General features: G+C 51.2%; 1 protein-coding gene across 1 annotated transcript; it reads right to left on the bottom strand.

Moving 5' to 3' along the window:
* Nucleotides 1–3,788: 3,788 nt before the first annotated feature.
* SPR (sepiapterin reductase) lies at nucleotides 3,789–9,252 on the bottom strand. Its single transcript, XM_004465485.5, has 3 exons — nucleotides 8,855–9,252; nucleotides 8,062–8,352; nucleotides 3,789–4,590 (listed from the first exon to the last, which is right to left on the bottom strand). Exons 1-3 carry the CDS (start codon nucleotides 9,174–9,176, stop codon nucleotides 4,400–4,402), a joined length of 804 nt encoding a protein of 267 aa, XP_004465542.2. The 5' UTR covers nucleotides 9,177–9,252; the 3' UTR covers nucleotides 3,789–4,399.
* Between the last annotated feature and the right edge of the window lie 11,041 nt (nucleotides 9,253–20,293).

The following is a 20,293-nucleotide window of genomic DNA, read 5'->3' as shown; positions in this document are numbered from 1 at the left end:
AAAGTGCTTTTCTCTTTAGCCCCCCAGGTGATTCTAACACCCCAGCCCACGCACTTCCATAATAAACATATGTGAGCTTCCCTCTAGAGACACCAAGGGGCTCTGAGCCCCCCAGTTTGTACCCGAGCGCTGGGCAGGGCTTGTCCGCAGAGGCCTGACCCCCAGCCACTGCTCGTCACACCCAAGTCTTTCCAAACGCATCACTACAAACCTGGCGGCGGTCACAACAGCGTCTGCTGGCTGGCTCTCATTCCTTCATTCCTTCACGCGTCACTCCTCCAACGCTCGCCAGGGCCTCCCATGTGCTGGGCTCCGGGTTGGGGCTGTGGACACACACAGCCTCCTGAGACCGAGCCCCGAGCCGGGGGTCCCCGCTGGGGCTTAGAAGGAACAGGGCCCCGGCTGCTGTGGCCAGCCCGGCAGGAAGGGCCCTGGCAGCCACTGAATCAAGGCCTGAACCAGAGTCCAGGCCAGAGTCCCGGGGCTCCAGGGGCGGCACCGGGTCTGCGAGGGAGTGGGAGCGAGGCCCCTCTCCTCCCAGCCGGCCGGGCCTGGGTGTGAGGACGCGGGTGGGAGACTAAGAGACCACTAGACAGCATTCAGGCCAGGGACTGAGAACTTCCGAGCCTGCGGGGTCAGCTGGGGAGGGGGAGGTGGCCAGACGTAGATCCCTCAGAGGAAGAAAGGAATTTCCTTCCTCCTCCCTTCTCTTCCCCCCAACACCTCACCAAGAACAGAAGTTCAGGGCTCCCCCAGCTCACCCTTGGGGCAGTTGGCTGAGGGGGCAGTGCATGAAGGATGCTGTATTTTCTGGGTAAAATGAGTCAAAGGGTGAGGGAGGAGGAGTATTGTCGAAAACTGACAGTAATTTGGGGGTGGGGGTGGGAGGCGGCTCTATTTCAAAAGTTGGCGGGAACATCCAACACTCGCTGCTTCCCAGGGCAGCGGACCTCCGGGTTGGAGGAGGGGAACAAGGGCTGGCCTCACCCTCGCTTCTGCACCCCTTCCCCCTCTGGCTGCTTCTCCAGGTGACCCCAGAGGCGGGGAGTGACTCCTCTGCTCACTAACCCACAGGCTGACTCCGGGTTCTCAGGCCACTCCCCTCCTCCAGGGCTCCCTAGGTCTCAGACAGGGGTCCTGAGAGGTATCACCCACGGGGTCTCCCCGCTGGTACCGGGAGGACAACTCAGGAGTGCCCTCCAACCGTCTCCCTGTCCCCACGCGGGGCCCCGGGCCAGGGTGCAGCGCTGGACACCCGGGTTGTGCCCACGGGGCGAGCATATTTTCTGAGAGCCGGAGTTGCTGTGTATCCTTGTTAGCACACGGGGGCTGTTTTGTAGGGAGAAGCCACACGGAGCTGGCTCTAGGTCCGGGAGGCCCGAGGCCCATCCCAGCACCTGGCTCCCTGGGATGAGACACGGGAGGACAGCAGGATGGAGCCCCAGAGGAGTGATTCTGAAGGGGAGGAGGGGAAGCAGGGGCCCCCCGGGTCTGCGGCCAGTGTGCACATTCATCCGGCCGACGGGAAGGAGGGCCCTGACCAGCCCGGGCCCAGCCAGCCTAGCCCACCGACGTGAGCGGCGGCAGCAGCAGCAAACCGAGTAGACAAATGAGTTGCCGGAGCTCCTTGGGGTGGGCCTAATACCACCCCCTGCACCCCAGGCTCCTCCCAGGCCAGCTGCTGCCCCACCCCCACCCCCATGCTTAGGGCTATTAAACCCCAAACCAAAGACCAAGACAAAGAGAAATCTTGTTTGTCTTTTGGCTAATCTGCGGCCCTGCTCGCCCCGGCAGCTGGGCCTGTGCCGGCATGTGTTTGGGTGTGCACTCGCGTAGGCTCGTGTGGACAGTGGCCAAGGCTGGGGTCCCAGATGGTCAGTCCCTGGAGGGTGATGCTCACCGCCTGCCCCACTGCTGGGGGAGCTGGGAAGACCGAGTCCAGGCCGGGAGGGGTCCTTCAGGCCGGGGCATGGCCCTGGACATCCCTGTGGGCAGAGCCCGTGGGTTGCTAAGGGGGCCTTGGGCAAGTCATGGAGTGGACCAAGCCCCTTCTGATCTCCCCAGCTCCTGGTGGGCCCCCCGAGGTCTGGAATCCAGGGCTGCAGAGAGAAAGGAGCCTGGGGAGCACTTCCAAGGCTCTTAAACCCCTGGTTCAGGAAGACAAGAGTCAGGCATGGAGGGTCTCACCACCTCGTAGGGACATGCAGTGCTCCTAAGCCCGTCCCACCAACCAGGTGGGGATGGAGTGGGTGCTGATGGAGCATCCCCTGGGAGCAAGGGGCCCAGTGAGGAAACCCACCCAACTCCCACCACGACAGAAGGGGGTGGCCCAGCTGCCTGCCACCCCCACGCCTGCAGAGGCCGAATCTGATGCCACGGGGTCGAGCCTGACCACGGTTAGAACTTTGCAGGAGGGCCTGCAGGAAGGACTCTTAGAGCTCATGTCCGAGCTCAGCACCATCTCAGTCACACAGCGGCAAGCGAAACAGGAACCTGACTCCAAGGCTCCCCCATTTTCCCGATCCCAGTGAGTGCAGGACAAGCCCACCAGACTGAATCCCTACCCCACGGAAGCCCAGGATAGGGACAGCGCAGTGGGTTCTTGCCGCAGGTCAACAACAGGAAGGGCATTTGGGCCACATAGAGAGATGAGGCCACGGCTCCCAGATGCGCTGGATCTTGGTATCAAAAGGCAATAAATAATATTAGCATCTATGGAGTCCTTAAAGCAGTGCTAGGCACCTTGGGTTAAACAGTTACAAACATCAGGTCACTTAATACTCACAGGACCCTTGGAGGTAGGTGCCATCATGATAAGCTGCATTTTTTAGATAAAGAAAGTGAGGCTCGGAAGAAGAGAAGCAACTTGCCCCGGGTTATTAGCTAGTAGGCGGCAGAGCAGGGGTCCTAGACCATTGATTTTGACTCCGGTGAGGGGGAGGGCTCTGCAGTCCCAGGCAAAAGAGCAAATTGCAGGGCCCACCCTCCAGCCACCAGCGCCACGGGCGCGTCTCCAGGAGGCACGGCCTCCGCGCGCCCTCTGCTGGGCACAGAGAGGACCAAAGAAAGCTCCGTTCCGCACAGATGCGGGGCTGAGTCCAGGGCCTGTGGGAGGGGACCAGGTTCCCCCCTCCAAGACGTGGGCCAGGGGCTGACAGATGATGGCTGCACAGCCCCCAGCCCGGTCCACACCTCGGGACCTGTAGAAGGAACGACTAGTGGCACCCCTAGTTCCTCAGGCCTTCCCTCTTGGAATCCCGCCCACCCCCTAAAGGCGTATGGGTCCTAAGCCCACCCCACAGAGGTCCAGGATCACAGGCCAGATGGATGTTTCCAAAAGAGCCCCCGCCAGGTCCCCTGAGCTGGGATTCTATCCAGAACACTGCCATGGGGGGAGGGGGGAAAGGGGCAGAAAGGGAAACCACACGTATGGTGTGTGTGTGTGTGTAAAGGACCCAAGGGCACATGTAGGACCCTGGGGAGGGCAGGCTGTGAGTCAGGCCCTGAATGCAGGCACTCTTTGAATAGCCTAAGGTCGAGGAAAGGGTAGGAGGCGGGGGTCATTGTGCAAAAGCACGATGGAGGAACAGGCGCATGGGTAGGCCCATCTGGCTTTGTTTGGATGTGGGCCTGCCACTGGGTGGGGCTCAGTGAGAGGAGGCAGAGAGCCCCAGAAGAGCTCCCCAGGAAATAAAGGCAGCACCCCAAGTTTGAGTGAATTTCCCCAGGAATCCCCCAGGCCTGGCGATCCCCTGGAGTCAGCCTTGAATCAGAGGAGCAAGCAGGTGTTACAAAGGACGGCCCACGTTTTATTGGGATCTGCTTTTGGAATGTTCAGAGACCTTCAGGGGCCCCTTCCCCAGCCTAGTGGAGGGGTGGTGAGTTCTGGAGGGAAGAGGCATCAGGATGGGGATGCAAAGTGGAACAGAGGGCCCCACGACCCTGAGCAAAGGGCAGCCTCATGGGTGGGAACTCATGCTGTCTTCTCTCTCCTCCAGGGGATCTGCCTTCCAGACAACCAGACTGTCCCTTCCTTTCCCCAGGGACTGGCCCTGGGCAGCAGACCCAACCTCCTCACTTACGTGTTTCAGCTTCTTCTCCTGCCCTTCCTTCCCATCCCCTAAAACTCTATTCCTGGAGCTAGACAATGCCAACACCCGTGACATCCCTCTCCCAAGCCTCGAACCGATGCCTCCTCCTAACCCAGGGTGCACAACAGTGCACTGTCACCCCAGCAAGCCTGGGGTCCTCACAGCTGGCTGTGCCTGGGGGGCAGGACAGTAAGCAGGTGAGCTAGCTGTGTAAGGCAGGTGTGGAAGTCCCACTGGGGCAGGATGTGGGGGGCCACAGAACTCCTGGGGTATGCCTGGACGTAGGGGCAGGAAGGCAAGCTCATGCCTTATTTGTCGTAGAAGTCAATATGGGCTCCAGACGGAAATGTGTCCTTCAGCAGCAAGCTCAGCAGTTTCTGGGCAGACATCCTGCAATCCACCAGCTCCCCTTTGGTCTTCAGCGCCTGCATTTTCTTTCGCAAGTCTGGGTCACCTGAGGTCTCCCGGGCCAACTGCTGCATGTCTGTGTCCAGGGGACCTGGTAGTCAAAAAGCAGAAGATGAAGGGGCCAGGCTGAGGCTGAGGCTGAGCCAGAGGCACAGGCCTCTGCTGCAGGATGGTGGGTGGGGGCTGGGAGGCGGCATCAGGACTGGCCAGAGGCACCACATCCTGGCTGAGACGTGAGGCGAGGTTTCGCTTTATCGCTGCCATCACTGAAGATGGTCCCTCCAGACCACTGGCTCTACACCCAGGCTTATCACCTCAGGGCACACCACTGCCTCCTCTTTTTTCCTATCTCTACCAATGAAGGACTCTCCCAGACTCAAAACCTCCAACCCCTCCCCACTCTCTCCTTTTCTGAGCCTTTTGTACACCCACGTACACATACATACACATACACATCTACTTATCAACCTATCTACGGAGATGCTCTAGTTACAACCCTGGTGTGGCAGTTTGATATTATTTATGATTCCGAAAGAGGTATAGATTATGTTTGTAAACTGGTCTGTTCCTCTGGGCGTGATAACCCTTTGACTGCATTAGATTCAGCTGAGATGTCTGGTTACATTATGTTAAGATGAGGGCTTGGATTCAACCATGGCATTAGAGTGCAACTCAGCATTGAGTCCCAGCCCCCTTGGTGGGCTGACCAAACAGACATGGAAGTAGACACACAGGGAAGAATACAGAGGAGGCCCCAGAAGAGAGATGAGATTGATTGTCTATAGCTGACCTTGTGAGGAGACCAGAGAAGCAGAGGCCAGAAAGAAACGAGTCCCAGGGAGAGAGACAAGCCTCACGCCAGCCTACAGCAGCCTACAGCTGAGATCAGAAGAAGCTGGGACCATGGAGCCTTAAGAGGAAGAAGGAAGGCTGAACCCTCGCAGACATCACCTGCCATCTTGCTTCAACACATGGCCAATGACTTTGGGTGAGAAAGTACCTCTTATGGCACCTTGAGTTGTATTCTTTAGGGCCTTATGACTTTAAGCTTCTACCCCAAATAAATACCCTTCATAAAAGCCAACAGAGTTCTGGTACTTTGCATCAGCACCCCTTTGGCTGACTAATATACCTGGTTTATTGCAAAAACTTCTGACTCCCTCCACTTTCCTTCTGTAGCCCTCCGCTAAATTCAGCGTGCTAAAACATCACTGGGATCATGCCATTCCTCCGCATAAAAACCCTCAGTGGCTCCCCAGTACCTTGGCCTAGTACTGAAGGTCCCCATATCTGTTCCCCTCTGTGTACGCTCAGTCTCCAGCCAAATCGGATGACCTGCCACCTGTAATAAGCTTTCTGACCTTTCCAAAAGTGACTTCTGCTTGCTGACATCCAAGGAGCCCTCAAGGTCAAGTTTAGCTACGGCCAACAAAGCCTTCCCTAGTCACCCCACTCGAAGAGAATCGCTCTTTTCTTTAACTCTTCTTAGCACTCTCTAGTCTGCAAATAGGAATCACAGCACCCTGGAATTTAGTCCTAACAATCCTCAGAGGTGGAAAATCACAGAATCCCAGGGTGGGAAAAACTGCCCTCTTGATCTTGGGATGTTTTTCAACCAGCCGTGCTACCATTCCAAAAAGCCCTTTGGATACCTGTTAGAAAATTCTTCCTGAGTCACCTGAAATGAAAACTAGACTGGCTCTAGCCTTTGCTCAGAAACGAGGGGCCTCCCCAAAAGCTCAGCTTCTTCCTAATACCCACCCAGGGCAGCCCCAAGATCTAAACCAGCCGATAGCATTCTGGGGTCTGCTTGGCTCCTGGCTGTGGTTTCCATTTTGCTCACTGGTGTTTGAATGAGGCCCAGGATGAGCTCAGAGTGGGTGCTGAGCAAATGCTGGCTCTGAGAACTCTGAGTGTGTGTGCTGTGGAGGAAGGACAGGGTACTGGAGAGCATGAGGAACTGGAAAGAGCATTAACTAGGAAACTGGATCCTGGCACTGCCACATTGGGGCTTTAGGCAGACCATTCTACCTCTTTGCCCCCAGGGTTCTGAGATATAACCCATGGGGACAGGCTACTGGATCTCTGTCTAAGTCTCTCTATTACCACCTAATTTCAGCAACTTCAAGCTTTGACTAGAGGCCTTTTATTAAGAAAGGGGGGGAAGCGGATTTAGCTGAACTGATAGAGCGTCCACCTACTATATGGGAGGCCCGGGGTTCAAACCCAGGGCCTCCTGACCCATGTGGTAAGCTGGCCCACACACAGTGCTGATGTGCACAAGGAGTGCTGTGCCATACAGGGGCGTTCCCAGCGTAGGGGAGCCCCACGCACAAGGAGTGCGCCCCCTAAGGAGAGCCGCCCTGCACAAAAAAAGTGCAGCCTGCTTTTTTTGTGGCGCTGTACACACGGAGAACTGACACAGCAAGATGACACAACAACAAGAGACACACATTCCCAGTAATGCTGACAAGAATGCAAGTGGACCCAGAAGAACATAGCAAATGGACACAGAGAGCAGACAACAGGGCGGAAGGGGAGAGAAATACATAAAATAAATCTTAGAATAAAAGGGGGGGGTACCATGACATCATGGTAGGGTGGTCAGACCAGGAGTCACAAGACCCCATATCCTTTCAAGAGAGTAGGGACCCTTTCTCATTTACTCCAGCATGACAGTGTCCCAGCACAGTGCTGGCTAGGATGGTCAGCATTCAACAATGTCTGCCTGTTCTTCGTCCAGCTGACATTTACTGCCAACAAGACTCAGTGCAGTGCTTTGCTGGGTACAGGGGATATGGCCCGTGTCTTCAAGTGAGGGAAGCAGAGAAAGTTAATGTATGAAGATAATACAACGTGGTAAGTCCTCCTAGGGAGGAAAACACAGGGAGTCAGTGACTGCAGAAAAGAAATATCCAGTGGAGGCCTGGATGGCCGGGGAAAGCTTTCCAGATGCACAAGCTGAGTCCTGAGAAGGACTGGACTATTCTGGGCTAAGCCGCAGTCTGTGCAAGGGCCCAGAGGTGAGAAGGGTGGGACCCAGGCAGGGAACTGCTAAGTACAGCATGTCTGGAGCACTCAGTGTGAGAGGAGAAGAGTGGCTTTGGGGAGGCTGCGGAAGGCCAGAGTGGGTATCACGTGCACACTAAGGAGCTTGGACTTGATCCCAGCGCAAGTTTAGTTAATGGAGTAAGTCAGTCCTACCTAACAATTAGAAAGCATTTCAGTTATGGATCATTTTCACATACACTATCTCATTCTATTCTCCAAACTGCCCTGTCAGACAGGTAGCATCTTTCCCGTTTCACATGAAGAAATGGGGTATGGGCCTAGAATTTAAACCCTTGTCTTCTCTCAAACTGTCTAATACTTCCCGAGCCCCCTTCCATAGCCTCTAATTACTGCTCTCTGTCTGCTGGCTCTCACTTCCTTGGAGCCTGTATTTTCCCTAAGGTGGGCTGGGTGATGGAGCCAGGGACAATATGCTCTGTGGGTCCTTCCCTGGAGAGCCCGGAGCAGGCAAAGTGGTGCTGGGGGCAGGCATGGCAGGGCCGTCACCTACCTGGGGCATAGCTCAGCACTCTCACGCCAGGCTCCTCAGCGGCCAGGACTTGACACATCATGTCGCGGGCCGCCTTCCCGGCACAGTACAGTACCCAGCCCTTGAAGGGCTGCAGGGCACAGAGCGACGAGATGTTAACCACAGTCCTGCTGAGGCCAGGACTGTCAGGAAAGGCTTTGAGGATACTTGAGGTCAGGCACAGCATGGAGGTCAAGTTCAGGGCCCAGTAGTTGTTCACTTCATCTGGGTCAGCCAGATCCACGAAGCCTTTGGACACATCCCCGAGAGTGCCTGAAAAAACGGACCTTACTCATCCCCCAGTACCAGGCGGGGTTTTCCCCTCCCCTAGCCTCTCCAAATTCCTCCAGACACCTCCTCCTTCCCAGACCAGAAGGAGGCGTCTCCCTCCTCAGCTCTGCAGACAGACGCACTTGGAGAGCCCACCCGCTCCAGCCCTGCTCCAGGACTGGGTGTCGGAGAACTTATTTCAGGAGACCTCCCTGCCTTGCCTCCCGCCTCCACCAGAGGGCGCTGAGCCTGGCGATCGGGAAATTTCTACCCGCGCTGAGAAAAACCTGAGTTCGCAGCAGGCGGTGGGTCACCGGGTCTTTCCGCGGTACACCTCGCCACGCTTGCGACCCAAGCGGGAGCCACTACGATTTTAGGCGTCTTAGTTGACAACTCGGGCGTCACCATTCAATTCCCAAGCGGCGGGGGAGGACAGCAAGGGATGCTAAGTAGTATTCCAGAGCCCATGAGGGAGGGGCGGGGGTCTCCGCCCGCGTGGTCTCACCCGCGTTGTTGATGAGCAGCACGCGCTGCAGCCCCTCGGGCCTGGGGAGCTCGCGCACGGCGCCGAGCAGCTGCCGCAGGCCGGCGTCGGCGCCCAGGTCGGCGGGTACCCGCACCACGCGCAGGTCCGGCCGCCCGGCGCCCAGCTCGGCCTCCAGCTGCCGCAGCGCCTCGTCGCTGCGGGCGCTCAGGACCATCGTGGAGCCGGGCGACAGCAGCGAGGCCAGGAGCGGGGCCAGCGCGCGGCCGAAGCCGCGGGAGGCGCCGGTGAGCACGCACACAGCGCGCCCCAGGCCGCGCTCCCGGCCGCCGGCGCCCGCCATGGCCCCGACCTTCGCGGGCTGGGGCGGGGCGACCGCGGTGGGAGGAGCCGCCGTGGGCGGCTGCGCGTGGCCCCGCCCGGGCAAGGGGCGGGGCTGAGGGCTGCGAGCCGCCAACATCCTGGCACTTGATTCCTTGACCTCTGGTCGCGGACGCGAACGCGCGGGCACGACCCGAGCGCGAGCAAAGGGGCTGAACAGGACCCGGGCCCGAGGCGCGGCCCGCAGGGCACATCCTAGCCCGGTTCCGAGCGCGGATTTGTTCTTTCCGCATCATTCCCGCGCGCTTAACTAACAGGTGGACGTCTTTTCTGACGCTCCCCCCAATTCCAGATCTATTTCCTTGCACAAGTGAGTTCCTCGAGGGCAGGGCCTCTTGCTAGGTGCGGGGCGTCCCCGCACGTGGCCAGTGAAAGCCCCCGAGGAAGCTCATTCCCCTTAGGGCTTCCTCCGGGAGAATCGCCGGCGCTCCCGCAAGTGCCCTGATACCGGTTCTTCCTCCCTAGGCTCTGAGCAACTCTGCTCGCGCCGCTTCTCGCCACCTCTCAGATTTCTCTTACCGTCCCTAAACGTCTGAGTGTCCGGGATTTTGCCCCCACCCCGCTCTCTCATGCTGTACTCTCCCCAGGAGGCAAATTCATCTACTCAGCTTCAGGCCGATGCAAACGGGACCACCGAAGTCTGCACCTCCGGGCCTGAATTCAGCCGCGTCCTTTCTTTTTCTTCAGCCTTCCTCTCTTCCTCCCTCCCTCCCTCTGGCAGAAAGCTACAACTCTCCGGAAAAAGGGCTCTCTTCAGATTTTAGCGAGGACGGTTATAACCTTCGGTGGTAACTCAGTCCAACTCCCTCCCAGGCCTGTGGACGGCAACTCCTGCAAAAGTGCGTTTAGCCTCCTTGTGCTGCGGCCAATCATGGCCAGTACCAACGAAGAAACAACTTAGGGGAGAAACTTTTTCACTGGTTAACATAGAGTCTTCCAGCCCTTAGCACAGGAGGGCACATGGATTTTGCAGAAGCTTTTTGTAAAATGTTTGCTTCGGACTGTACATCCACAATAGGACATATTCCAAGAACAAATGGAACTGCAAAGAAACCTTAAATTCCGTTTAGTAGATTTATTGTTAATATGGTAATATTTTGAAACTATTTACATAAAGTAAGAAAAAGAAAGTAATTTTGCTAATCTCTTTGAGCCATGATTTTCAGTGTTAGAAAAAAGAAATCAAGTATAAATTACGGGAAGTGGACTTGGCTCAATGGATAGAGTGTCCACCTACCACGTGGGAGGTCCAGGGTTCAGACCCCGGGCCTCCTTGACCCGTGTGGAGCTGGCCCATGTGCAGTGCTGATGTGCACAAGGAGTGCCCTGCCACGCAGGGGTGTCCCTGCATAGAGGAGTCCCATGCGTGAGGAGTGCGCCCTGTAAAGAGAGCCGCTCAGCGCAAAAGAAAGTCCAGCCCGCCCACAAATGGCGCCGCACACACACGGAGAGCTGACGCAGCAAGATGATGCAACAAAAAGAAACACAGAATCCTGTGCTGCTGACAAGAATGGAAGCAGACACAGAAGAACACGCAGCAAATGCACACAGAGAGCAGACAACTGGAGGGGAGGGGGGAAGGGAGAGAAATAAAAAAAAATAATCATTAAAAAATAAAAAAATTAAAAGTATAAATTAAAAGAAATTAAGGGAAAAGTCCTTAACATTAAATTGGTACTGGCAGCTAGAAAAATGTACAATGTATTACAGTTAGTTTTACTTTCATACACTGTTGCCAAAAGTATGGAGTTTTTCTCTTCTGGATGAGTTCTCTAGTATCTGTGGCTAACATTTTGTTTTTGTTTTGTTTTTCCTTTATTAGAGAAGTTGTGGATTTACAAAACAATCATACATAAAATGCGGGATCCCCCTATACCACCCTATTATTAACACCCTGCAAGGCTGTGGTACATTTGTTATAGGTGATGAGAGCACTTTTTAACAGTTGCACTATTAACCATAGTCCATGCTTTAACTTAGGGTTCATTATGTAGTGTTTTTTTTTTTTTTAAGATTTTTATTCTAGTACCATATTTGCACTCTAACTTGTCCCTGTCAAGCATTTGGATACATATTTCAGAGCTCTTAACCCTGATCACTGTGCTGTGCCACCATCACCACCATCCATCACCAAAACATTTCTATCATTCAGAATAGTAACCCTGTATTTTAAGCCCCAACTTCTCATTCTCTATCCCCACCTGTATTAGTCAGTCAAAGGGGTGCTGATGCAAAATACCAGAAATCGGTTGGTTTTTATAAAGGGTATTTATTTGGGATAGAAGCTTACAAATACCAGGCCATAAAGCGTAAGTTACTTCCTTCACCAAAGTCTATTTTCTTGTGTTGGAGCAAGATGGCTGCTGACATCTGCCAGGGTTCAGGCTTCCTGGGTTCCTTTCTTCCCAGGCTTCATTCTCTGCAGGCTCACCTGCTCTGCTCCTCTATGTGCTTACTTCCCAGGCTCAGGCTCAAAACTCCAACATCGAAACTCCAACTATCTCCTCTGCTCTACCCTGTAGTTTTATCTGTGAGTCCCAGCCCACCAAGGGGGTGGGGACTAAAGTCCTACTGATGTGGCCCAATCAAAGCCCTAATCATAATTTAATCATGCCCAGGTACAGACCAGTGTACAAACATAATCCAATATCTATTTTTGGAATTTATAAACCATATCAAACTGCTATACCACCCCATCTCCTGGTAAATTATTCTAGATTCTGACTCTATGGGTTTGCTTATTCTAATTGTTTCAAATCAGTGAGATCATACAATATTTGTTCTTTTCACTCAACATGATGTCTTGAAGTTTCATCCATGTTGTTGCATGTATCAGGACTTCATTTCTTTTTATGGCTAAATAATATTCCATTGCATGGTTATGCCATCTTTTGTTTATTCATTGGTTGGTGGACACTTGGGTTGCTTCCATCTTTTGGCAGTTGTGAATAATGCCACTATGAACATCCTTGTGCAAATATCTGTTCAAATCCCTGCTTTAATTCTTTTGTGGGGAAGCAGATGTGACTCAAGCAATTGAGCTCCCACCTAGCACATGGGAGGTCCCTGGTTCAGTTCCCAGTGCCTCCTAAAGAAGACAGCATGCTGGAATGACGGGCAGTTATGGCAAGCTGATGCAACAGGAGACACAAAAAGATAAACATAATGAGAGACACAACAAAGCAGGGAGCAGAGGTTCCCGGTGCCTCCTAAAGAGGACAAGCAAGACAACGAGCTGATGCATCAGGCAGGTGAGGCAAAGCAAGCTGACACAACAAGATGATACAACAAGAGACACAAGAAGAAAAACACAATGAGAGACACAACAAAGCAGGGAGTGGAGGTGGCTCAAGCAATTAGGCGCCTCCCTCCCATATCAGAGGTCCCAGGTTTGGTTCCCGGTGTCTCCTAAAGAAACAAGGAAGGGAAGCAGATGTGGCTCAAGCAAGTGGGCTCCTGTCTACCATATAGGAGGTCCAGGGTTCGATGCCCAGACCTCCAGGTGAAGGCAAGCTGGCCTACGTGGTGAGCTGGCCCACACAGAGTGCTGGCCTGTGCAGAGTACTGCCCTGTGTAGGAGTGCTGCCCCACACAGGAGTGTTGGCCCATGCGGAGAGCTGGCGCAGCAAGGTGACACAACAAAAAGAGACACAGAGGAGAGATAATGAGAGACACAGCAGATCAGGGAGCTCAGGTGGTGCAAGAGAATGATTACCTCTCTCCTACTCTGGAAGGTCCCAGGATTGGTTCCAGGAGCCACCTAATAAGAATACAAGCAGAAGAACACACAGCATATGGACACAGAGAGCAGACAATGGGGAGGGCGAGGAGAGGAGGGAGAAATAAAAAAATAAATAAATCTTTTTTTAAAAAGGAAACAAGGAAGATAAACAGGCACACAAGTGCAAACAACAAGGGATTGGGTAGGGAAGTGGACTTGGCCCAGTGGTTAGGGCGTCCATCTACCACATGGGAGGTGCGCGGGTCAAACTCCGGACCTCCTTGACCAGTGTGGAGCTGGCCCATGCACAGTGCTGATGTGTGCAAGGAGTGCCCTGCCACACAGGGATGTCCCCCCCCTAGGGGAGCCCCACACGTAGGGAGTGTGCCCTGTAAGGAGAGTCACCCAGCGCGAAGGAAAGTGCAGCCTGCCCAGGAATGGTGCCGCACACATGGAGAGCTGACACAACAAGATGACGCAACAAAAAGAGACACACATTCCCGTGCCGCTGACAACAACAGCAGCGGACAAAGAAGAACACACAGTGAATAGACGCAGAGAACAGATAACTGGGGTGGGTGGGTGGAGGGGGGGAGAGAAATAAAATAAATCTTTTAAAAAAAAGAAAAACAAGGGATTGGGTAGAAATAAATAAAATATATCTTCAATTCTTTTGTGTATATACGTAGTCATGGGATTGCTGAGTCATGTGGTAGTTCTGTACTTAGCTTTCTGAGGAATAGCCGTTAGAAAGAACGCTGCACCTATAAGAAAACAAAAGCTCACCTGATTGTGGAGGAGAAAAGAATTTTATTAATGATCTTGCAAGAATGGGCACACAACCTGGACAAAATGGCCGGCACGCCCAAGAACAAGAAACAGTGATATTCATAACCTAAACCTAACATGCAGGTCCCTCCACTGTTCCCCATTGATTGGGTACTTCTGGCGTTACAGCCTGTGGGAGAGATCTAACAAACTTTCCTGGTTCCTGCTCTGATTCGCAGCTCTCTCGCGTTCCCTACACTCCTGCCAGCTGGGCGGGCTAGGCTCCGATTTCCCTCCTGGCCCCACCCCCAGCACTACCATTGGCTTTCCCCACTCTAGCCCCGCCCCCAGCACTCACCATTGGCTTTCCCCGCTCTAGCCCCGCCCCCAGCACTCACCATTGGCCCTCCCTCATTTCTGTGCCACTTTTCAAATTCTTGGCGCTGTTGGAACCCCCTACTCTCCTCAAACAGCAGAGCCGGCTCTGGCTTACCTTTGTGAAAATTAAACTTGTCCCTTTCCCACAAATCCCCCTCTTTCCTTTACACTCTTAATTTTCACAATTTGTTTCTTAAATCTGCTAAGAGCCTCCTCACAATCTTCATCATAGAGAGCTTCCTCTTTAGGGGTACAAGTTGTTCTGCTTGTACTGTATGGGCTTCTGTTTGGTTAGGGTCGTTTCAATGAGTTTCTGAGCTAACCCTCAGGCACATGGGGTGATGCAAGCTCCAACTGCTGTGAGTACCCCAGCCAAGATGATAAGGGAGATCAGGACAGACAAAGCCACTCCTTTCCATTTTCCAAACCAGCTCTAACCATCCTGTGAGTGGGTTGTCAATGCCAGAATTTTCTGCTTACTCTTCAGATAAAGCTGTTAAGCCTTGCAAGGCCTTGGTGATAGTCCCATCTGGGGCTGTATTATTGGGGATGAAGGTACAGCAACTACCTCCAATCATAATACAGACACCTCCTTTTTCTGCTAGCATCATGTCTAGGGCTACCCTATTTTCCCAGGTCATTCAGCTAGTAGCATCCAACTGTTCTGCTGTTCCCTTAACTGCATCCCTAGTGTAATTGATAAATATTTGTTGATTATAATATATATAGTTAATCCAATCCACATTTTTGTTGACGGTGACCCACCAGAACAAGAATGACTCAAATCCTGCAGCTACCTGATTTCTAGCTTTAAATTCATTAGGGACTACCTGGGGAACTCCTATACTATCTAGATAAATTTGGTCATCAAAGGAACCAAGTAAACTTTTGGGTCTCTTTCCCTGGTTTTCTGTTTCTTCTTTTTCAAATGCCAGAGCATAAGCTCCTCCCCACTTGTCAGATAACACCAGTCACAAGATGCCCTTTCTGCAGTACTACCAAAGGTCTGCTCAGGGTATGGCCAAACTGGAGAAATTGCCAGTACTATCCTCACTCATGTCCTATACTTGTGTACACAAGGCCATTGTCCCAAGGTCCTAGAGCCCTTTTCCCCACTTAGAGAGACAGGCAGAGTGAATTCCTGGACCCAGGCAGGAAGCCGGTATGGCTTTGATGTTTTCCTTTTTGACAGGAGGGAAAAGAGAGAACAACGTACTACAATTTTCACCAGGAGTAGCATTCAGGAAGAGGAGTGCTGTGCACTTAAACTCCCTTTCATGCTCTTGCATACCTAATGGAAAGGGCACGATATGAGCAGTGGGCCAGCCTGTTACATGAGTGTAACAGTTGCTTTTGTTCAGACTCTGGACGGTATTTCTTTTCTCCCCAAATTCTACTCAATTTATTCATTTTTTTAAAAAGATATTACATTAAAAAAATATGAGGTCCCCATTCGGCCCCACCGCCCCCACCCCACCACTTGGACGGTATTTTTGACCCATTCTACCCAAGCATTTGCTTCCCTGTATCCTGTCTCTATTTCTATGGTCTGCTTTAAGTCTTCTGCCTTAAATATCCTGACTGCTTTGCGATCCTTCTGCATCTGGGAACTGGCCTCTGGAACTGGTATCTCTTAAGGGTTAGCTGGAGAGGACATTGTTGACATCATGTCCACAGGGGGAGGAAGGACTTGAATACAGAACCTCCCCAGAGGATCTTTACGTTATGTCCACCCCCATCCCATAGACTCTGTCAGTTGTCAACAAGACTTGATAGGGTCGTTCCCAGGTTGGCTGAAGTATGGACTCCTACCACGACTTGATTAGGACCCAACCGCTGGGTTGGTGTTGATGGACAGTGAGTTTGAGAGGTGGGGTCTGGGCCAGCAAACCACAATGCCTGAAGGATGACAAAGTAGAGGACAAAGCCAGTATATAATTCTCAAGGAAGAGATCTTTCGACTCTAAAGAAGGGAGGTCTCAAGTCCTAGGAAAAGGCAAGTCAAAAAGCATTTCATGGGAAACGGACTTTGGCCCAGTGGTTAGGGCGTCCGTCTACCATATGGGAGGTCCGCGGTTCAAACCCCGGGCCTCCTTGACCTGTGTGGAGCTGGCCATGTGCAGTGCTGATGCGCGCAAGGAGTGCCATGCCACGCAAGGGTGTCCCCCGCGTGGGGGAGCCCCATGTGCAGGGAGTGCGCCCGTGAGGAAAAGCCGCCCAGCGTGAAAAGAAAGAGCAGCCTGCCCAGGAATGGCGCCGCCCACACTTCCCGTGCCGCTGACGACAACAGAAGCGGACAAAGCAACAAGACGCAGCAAATAGACACCAAGAACAGACAACCAGGGGAGGGGGGGGAATTAAATAAATAAATAAATCTTTAAAAAAAAAAAAAAAAAAACCATTTCATAAGGAGAGATTCCCAATTCTTTCCTAGGGGCAGTTCTAATCCTCAGTAGGGCTATGGGTAAGCACTTAATCCAGGGTAACTTTATTTCTAAGACCAACTTAGAAAGATGCTTCTTTAAAGTTTGATTCATTCTCTCCACTCCTCCTGAGGACGGCAGGTGCCAAGGTGTATGGAAGTTCCATGTAATACCCAGGCTCTGCATAATATTCTGGAGTACACGGGAGGTAAAGTGGCTACCGTTGTCTGAATCTATATTTTCCACTAACCCATAATGAAGAATGATTTGTTCAAGGGTAATTTTAGAAGTTCCTGATACTGTAGCTGAGGCCAGAGAATATGCCTCCACCATCCTGTCAAATGATCTACAATAAGCAAAATATACTTTAGCCGACCCATGGGGGCATTTCAGTGTAATCAACCTGAATGCTCTGGAATGGCCTGAGGCCCAGCTCCCATCCCCTTTGTTCTTGCTTTCTTGAGACTTTCTTATTAACCTTTTGGCAAATTATACATCATTCACTTATTTGTTTAGCTACAGTATAAAGGTCCACACATCCAAAATACGTAAGAACCAGATCACACATGGCCTGTACCCCCCAATGACTCCCTTGGTATAAGACTGCTAATACCTCTCTCATCACTTGTTTACTCAACATTTGCCTGCCATCCAGGAGGAGCCACCTCCCTTGGTCATCTAGGGTCACTCCTAACTGCTCCAGCTCTTTTGCTTCCTTTTCAGAGAATGTGGGGACCCCGAACTCTTCAGGAATGGAGGGTATCAGGATCATCGACTTCAAGGGGCAACTAAGGGAGGCTCCCCTAGCCTCTTCATCTGCTAAGTTATTGCCCTTTGCTTCAAACATATGGCTTTTCTGATGTCCGTTTACATGCACCACTGATATTTGCCGGGGTAAAAATAGACTGGCCAATACTTGTTTTATTAATTCCCCATGGATCAACTCTTTTCCTTTGCTGTTAATCAATCCCCTTTCTTCCCAAAATTTTCCAAAGGTGTGGACTACTCCATAGGCATACTTGGGGTCAATGTAGACTGTATCATCCTTTTCCTCTAATAATTTGGGGGCTTGATTTAATGCATACAGTTCGCAGGATTGAGCTGACCAGTCATTGGGTAATCGGCCAGCTTCTTTCACCTCACAAGTTAGTCCATCCACAGTTGCATAGTCATTGTGCCTCCTTCCTTCTAGGACCCTCAAGGACCCGTCTATGAATAATTTTTCCCCTGAGTGCAGGGGAAGGTCCCCGAGGTCAGATTGGACTCAAGTCTGATACTCAAACAGGTCTGAACAGTCATGCTCAGGAGCCTCCATTTGGTCAGTCCCTTCCAAAGGAAGGAGGCCGGGTTTAGGCTGTGGTCTGTTGTCAATACCAAGTCATTTTTTCCATTAGGATTTGGGAATCAGTCAACCACCTTCCTGCTTTCTGAGACGGAATAGTTCTGACCTGACGAGGGCTAATGACTAAGACTCCTCTGAAAGTCAGCTTCCTGCTCTCTTCTACCAGGAGAGCGGTTGCTGCCATATCTTGAATGCAACCCGGCCATCCCCTGGAGGCAGGATCTAGGATTTGGGGCAGGAAACCTACAGGAGGCAGGACCCAGATTTGGGTCAGAACCCCCAAGGCTGTTCCTTTATCACTGTAACAAAGAGATGGAAAGGCTTCTCAAGGGAAGGGAGGGCTAGAACAGGGGCCTGCACCAGTGCCCGTTTGAGTCCCTCAGAAGCCTCTATCTCCCCCCGAGAGTTTATACCTTCATTCTTAAAGGGGTGCTGAAGGACAATGGTCACTCTTCTTACAGCTTCCTGCTGATTGGGGCCAGTAGACCTTGCCTAACAAGGTACAAATCCCTCCTGCTATTCTATCATGGTTGGAGGAAGATGACTATGGCACCCTGGGTGAAACTGGCTGAAATCCCTGTATCGCTAACAAGATGGAAGAAATAAACTTAATTAGAATTTTGAGGATATAGGGTATCATTGAAAGGATACTGGGCCCCAAAAATACAAAAGGTCAGGTGCCTAAAGGTTGCAACTTCTCAAAGTTGATGGGCTTTATTTTGTAGGTTTTCACTAGAAACTGGTTTCCAGGTCCTCGGTAGGAAAGGTTACCCATAGACTATTTTTTTTTTTTCTTTCACAGTATATATATATATATATTTTTTTTTTTCCAAATTCTACTCAATTTATTCATTTTTTTAAAAGATATTACATTAAAAAAATATGAGGTCCCCATTCACCCCCACCGCCCCCACCCCACCACTCCCCCCACAGTAACACTCTCCCCCATCATCATGTCACATCCATTGCGTCTGGTGAGTACATCTCCGGGCATCGCTGCACCCCATGTCCCGAAGTGGATCCCAGCCACCTTGTTTACCGTTTCCTTCCTGGTGGGAAAAATGCTTAGCTCTGGCAGGATGGCGTGTGGGTTTGCCAGTCCTCCGTATGATATGAGTGGGACAGGTTTTAGAATAAGGGTTAGAAGGGAGATTTGGATTAAGCATGTTCATTAACTATATAGAAAATGAAGTCACCAGGACTTTTTAACATGTTCAATATCCCTCTGCATATGATCTAGAAAAGATATCACCGTAATCATCAAACATATATCTAGAATAGGAGAGATATAGGTACAGTACTTAATACCAATCAATGCACTAATGAATGCATAAGTTTCTTTTTGGATTGCAATTAATAGATCTAAGCTCCAGGCTTGCAACACCATACAAGTTGTCTCTACATGAGAGCAGGCCATAATGCCAATCATGTTTAAGTTCTACTCACAGCACTCTGGTAATCACGCTCCACCTAGCGTGCCCTTCACACAGCCAGCATGCTGCAGCACCGTTGACCCTAGAGAGAAGCTAGCAAGGTAGGCTCCAGTATTCCACTGCCTGGTGCATAGCGTCCTTCAGCATCATGGAGATTTTTACTTCTACATCTTCACCATGATGACATTAAGGAACAAGTATTTTACTTCAGCAATACAGATGTCCAATGGAATCAAGATTATCTTCCTTTACCACCACTTCAATATGCAGATTGAGGTGGCCTCTGGCAGTTTTTCCTGTTATGAAACTACTTTTTGTTATTAAAAGCAATTCAGTTTCTGTTTAATAGTGACTTATGGGAATCAGCCATTCAAACTTTTTGGTTTAAACATTCCCTCTACAAACTTCTTACAACTATCCTAACCACAAAGACAATAGTTGCTTCATCTCAAGACAAATTCTGCCTTCACAAAACACATCCCCTTATTTAGTGCTTCCTTCTACAATACTTTCTACAACTTGCCATATGCATTCAATTTTTGTCCTACATCCATCCTGATTTTATGAAAACCAGCTACCTTATCTTAGGAAAGAACACATTCTTTTAAACAAACCGATCAAATTTTAGTCAGCACTCCCGCAGAACTTCTATGCCTTTCTATATCTACTTAAGTCTCATATCCCTCATTCTGTTCTGTCTCATATCCCTCATTCTGTTCTGTGAAATAAATAATAATAAACTATTCTTCTCAAGTTAGGCATTTCAAGATTTCCATACTTTATTAATATAAGTTCCTCTTTTTTTTTTTAGCCATCTGAATAGAGCTCTTTTAAGAATTTTCATTGTCAATTTAATATTACCACCCAGAGGTATTAAAACATACACTGAACAAAGAGAAAAACAAAAAGAATTATGAAAGCCAGGTTGGCACAGAGCCAATCTTCATCTGCCCTGTATTCTGTCTAGAATACATTGGGTGGTCATTTCCTTTTCCTTGGTCCGATCATTATCAG

Source organism: Dasypus novemcinctus, chromosome 17 (assembly GCF_030445035.2).
Source record: "Dasypus novemcinctus isolate mDasNov1 chromosome 17, mDasNov1.1.hap2, whole genome shotgun sequence".
Classification (NCBI taxonomy): Eukaryota; Metazoa; Chordata; class Mammalia; order Cingulata; family Dasypodidae; genus Dasypus; species Dasypus novemcinctus.
This window is presented reverse-complemented; position numbering and strand designations above follow the sequence as displayed.

What these genes read in the sequence shown, in the direction of transcription:
- SPR (XM_004465485.5), bottom strand. Translation starts at nt 9,176, where the DNA reads ATGGCGGGCGCCGGCGGCCGGGAGCGCGGCCTGGGGCGCGCTGTGTGC. An exon ending in GCTGCTCATCAACAACGCGG is followed by an intron (nt 8,353 to 8,854) that starts GTGAGACCACGC and finishes CCGTTTTTTCAG; the next exon opens with GCACTCTCGGGGATGTGTCC. An exon ending in AGTGCTGAGCTATGCCCCAG is followed by an intron (nt 4,591 to 8,061) that starts GTAGGTGACGGC and finishes TTTGACTACCAG; the next exon opens with GTCCCCTGGACACAGACATG.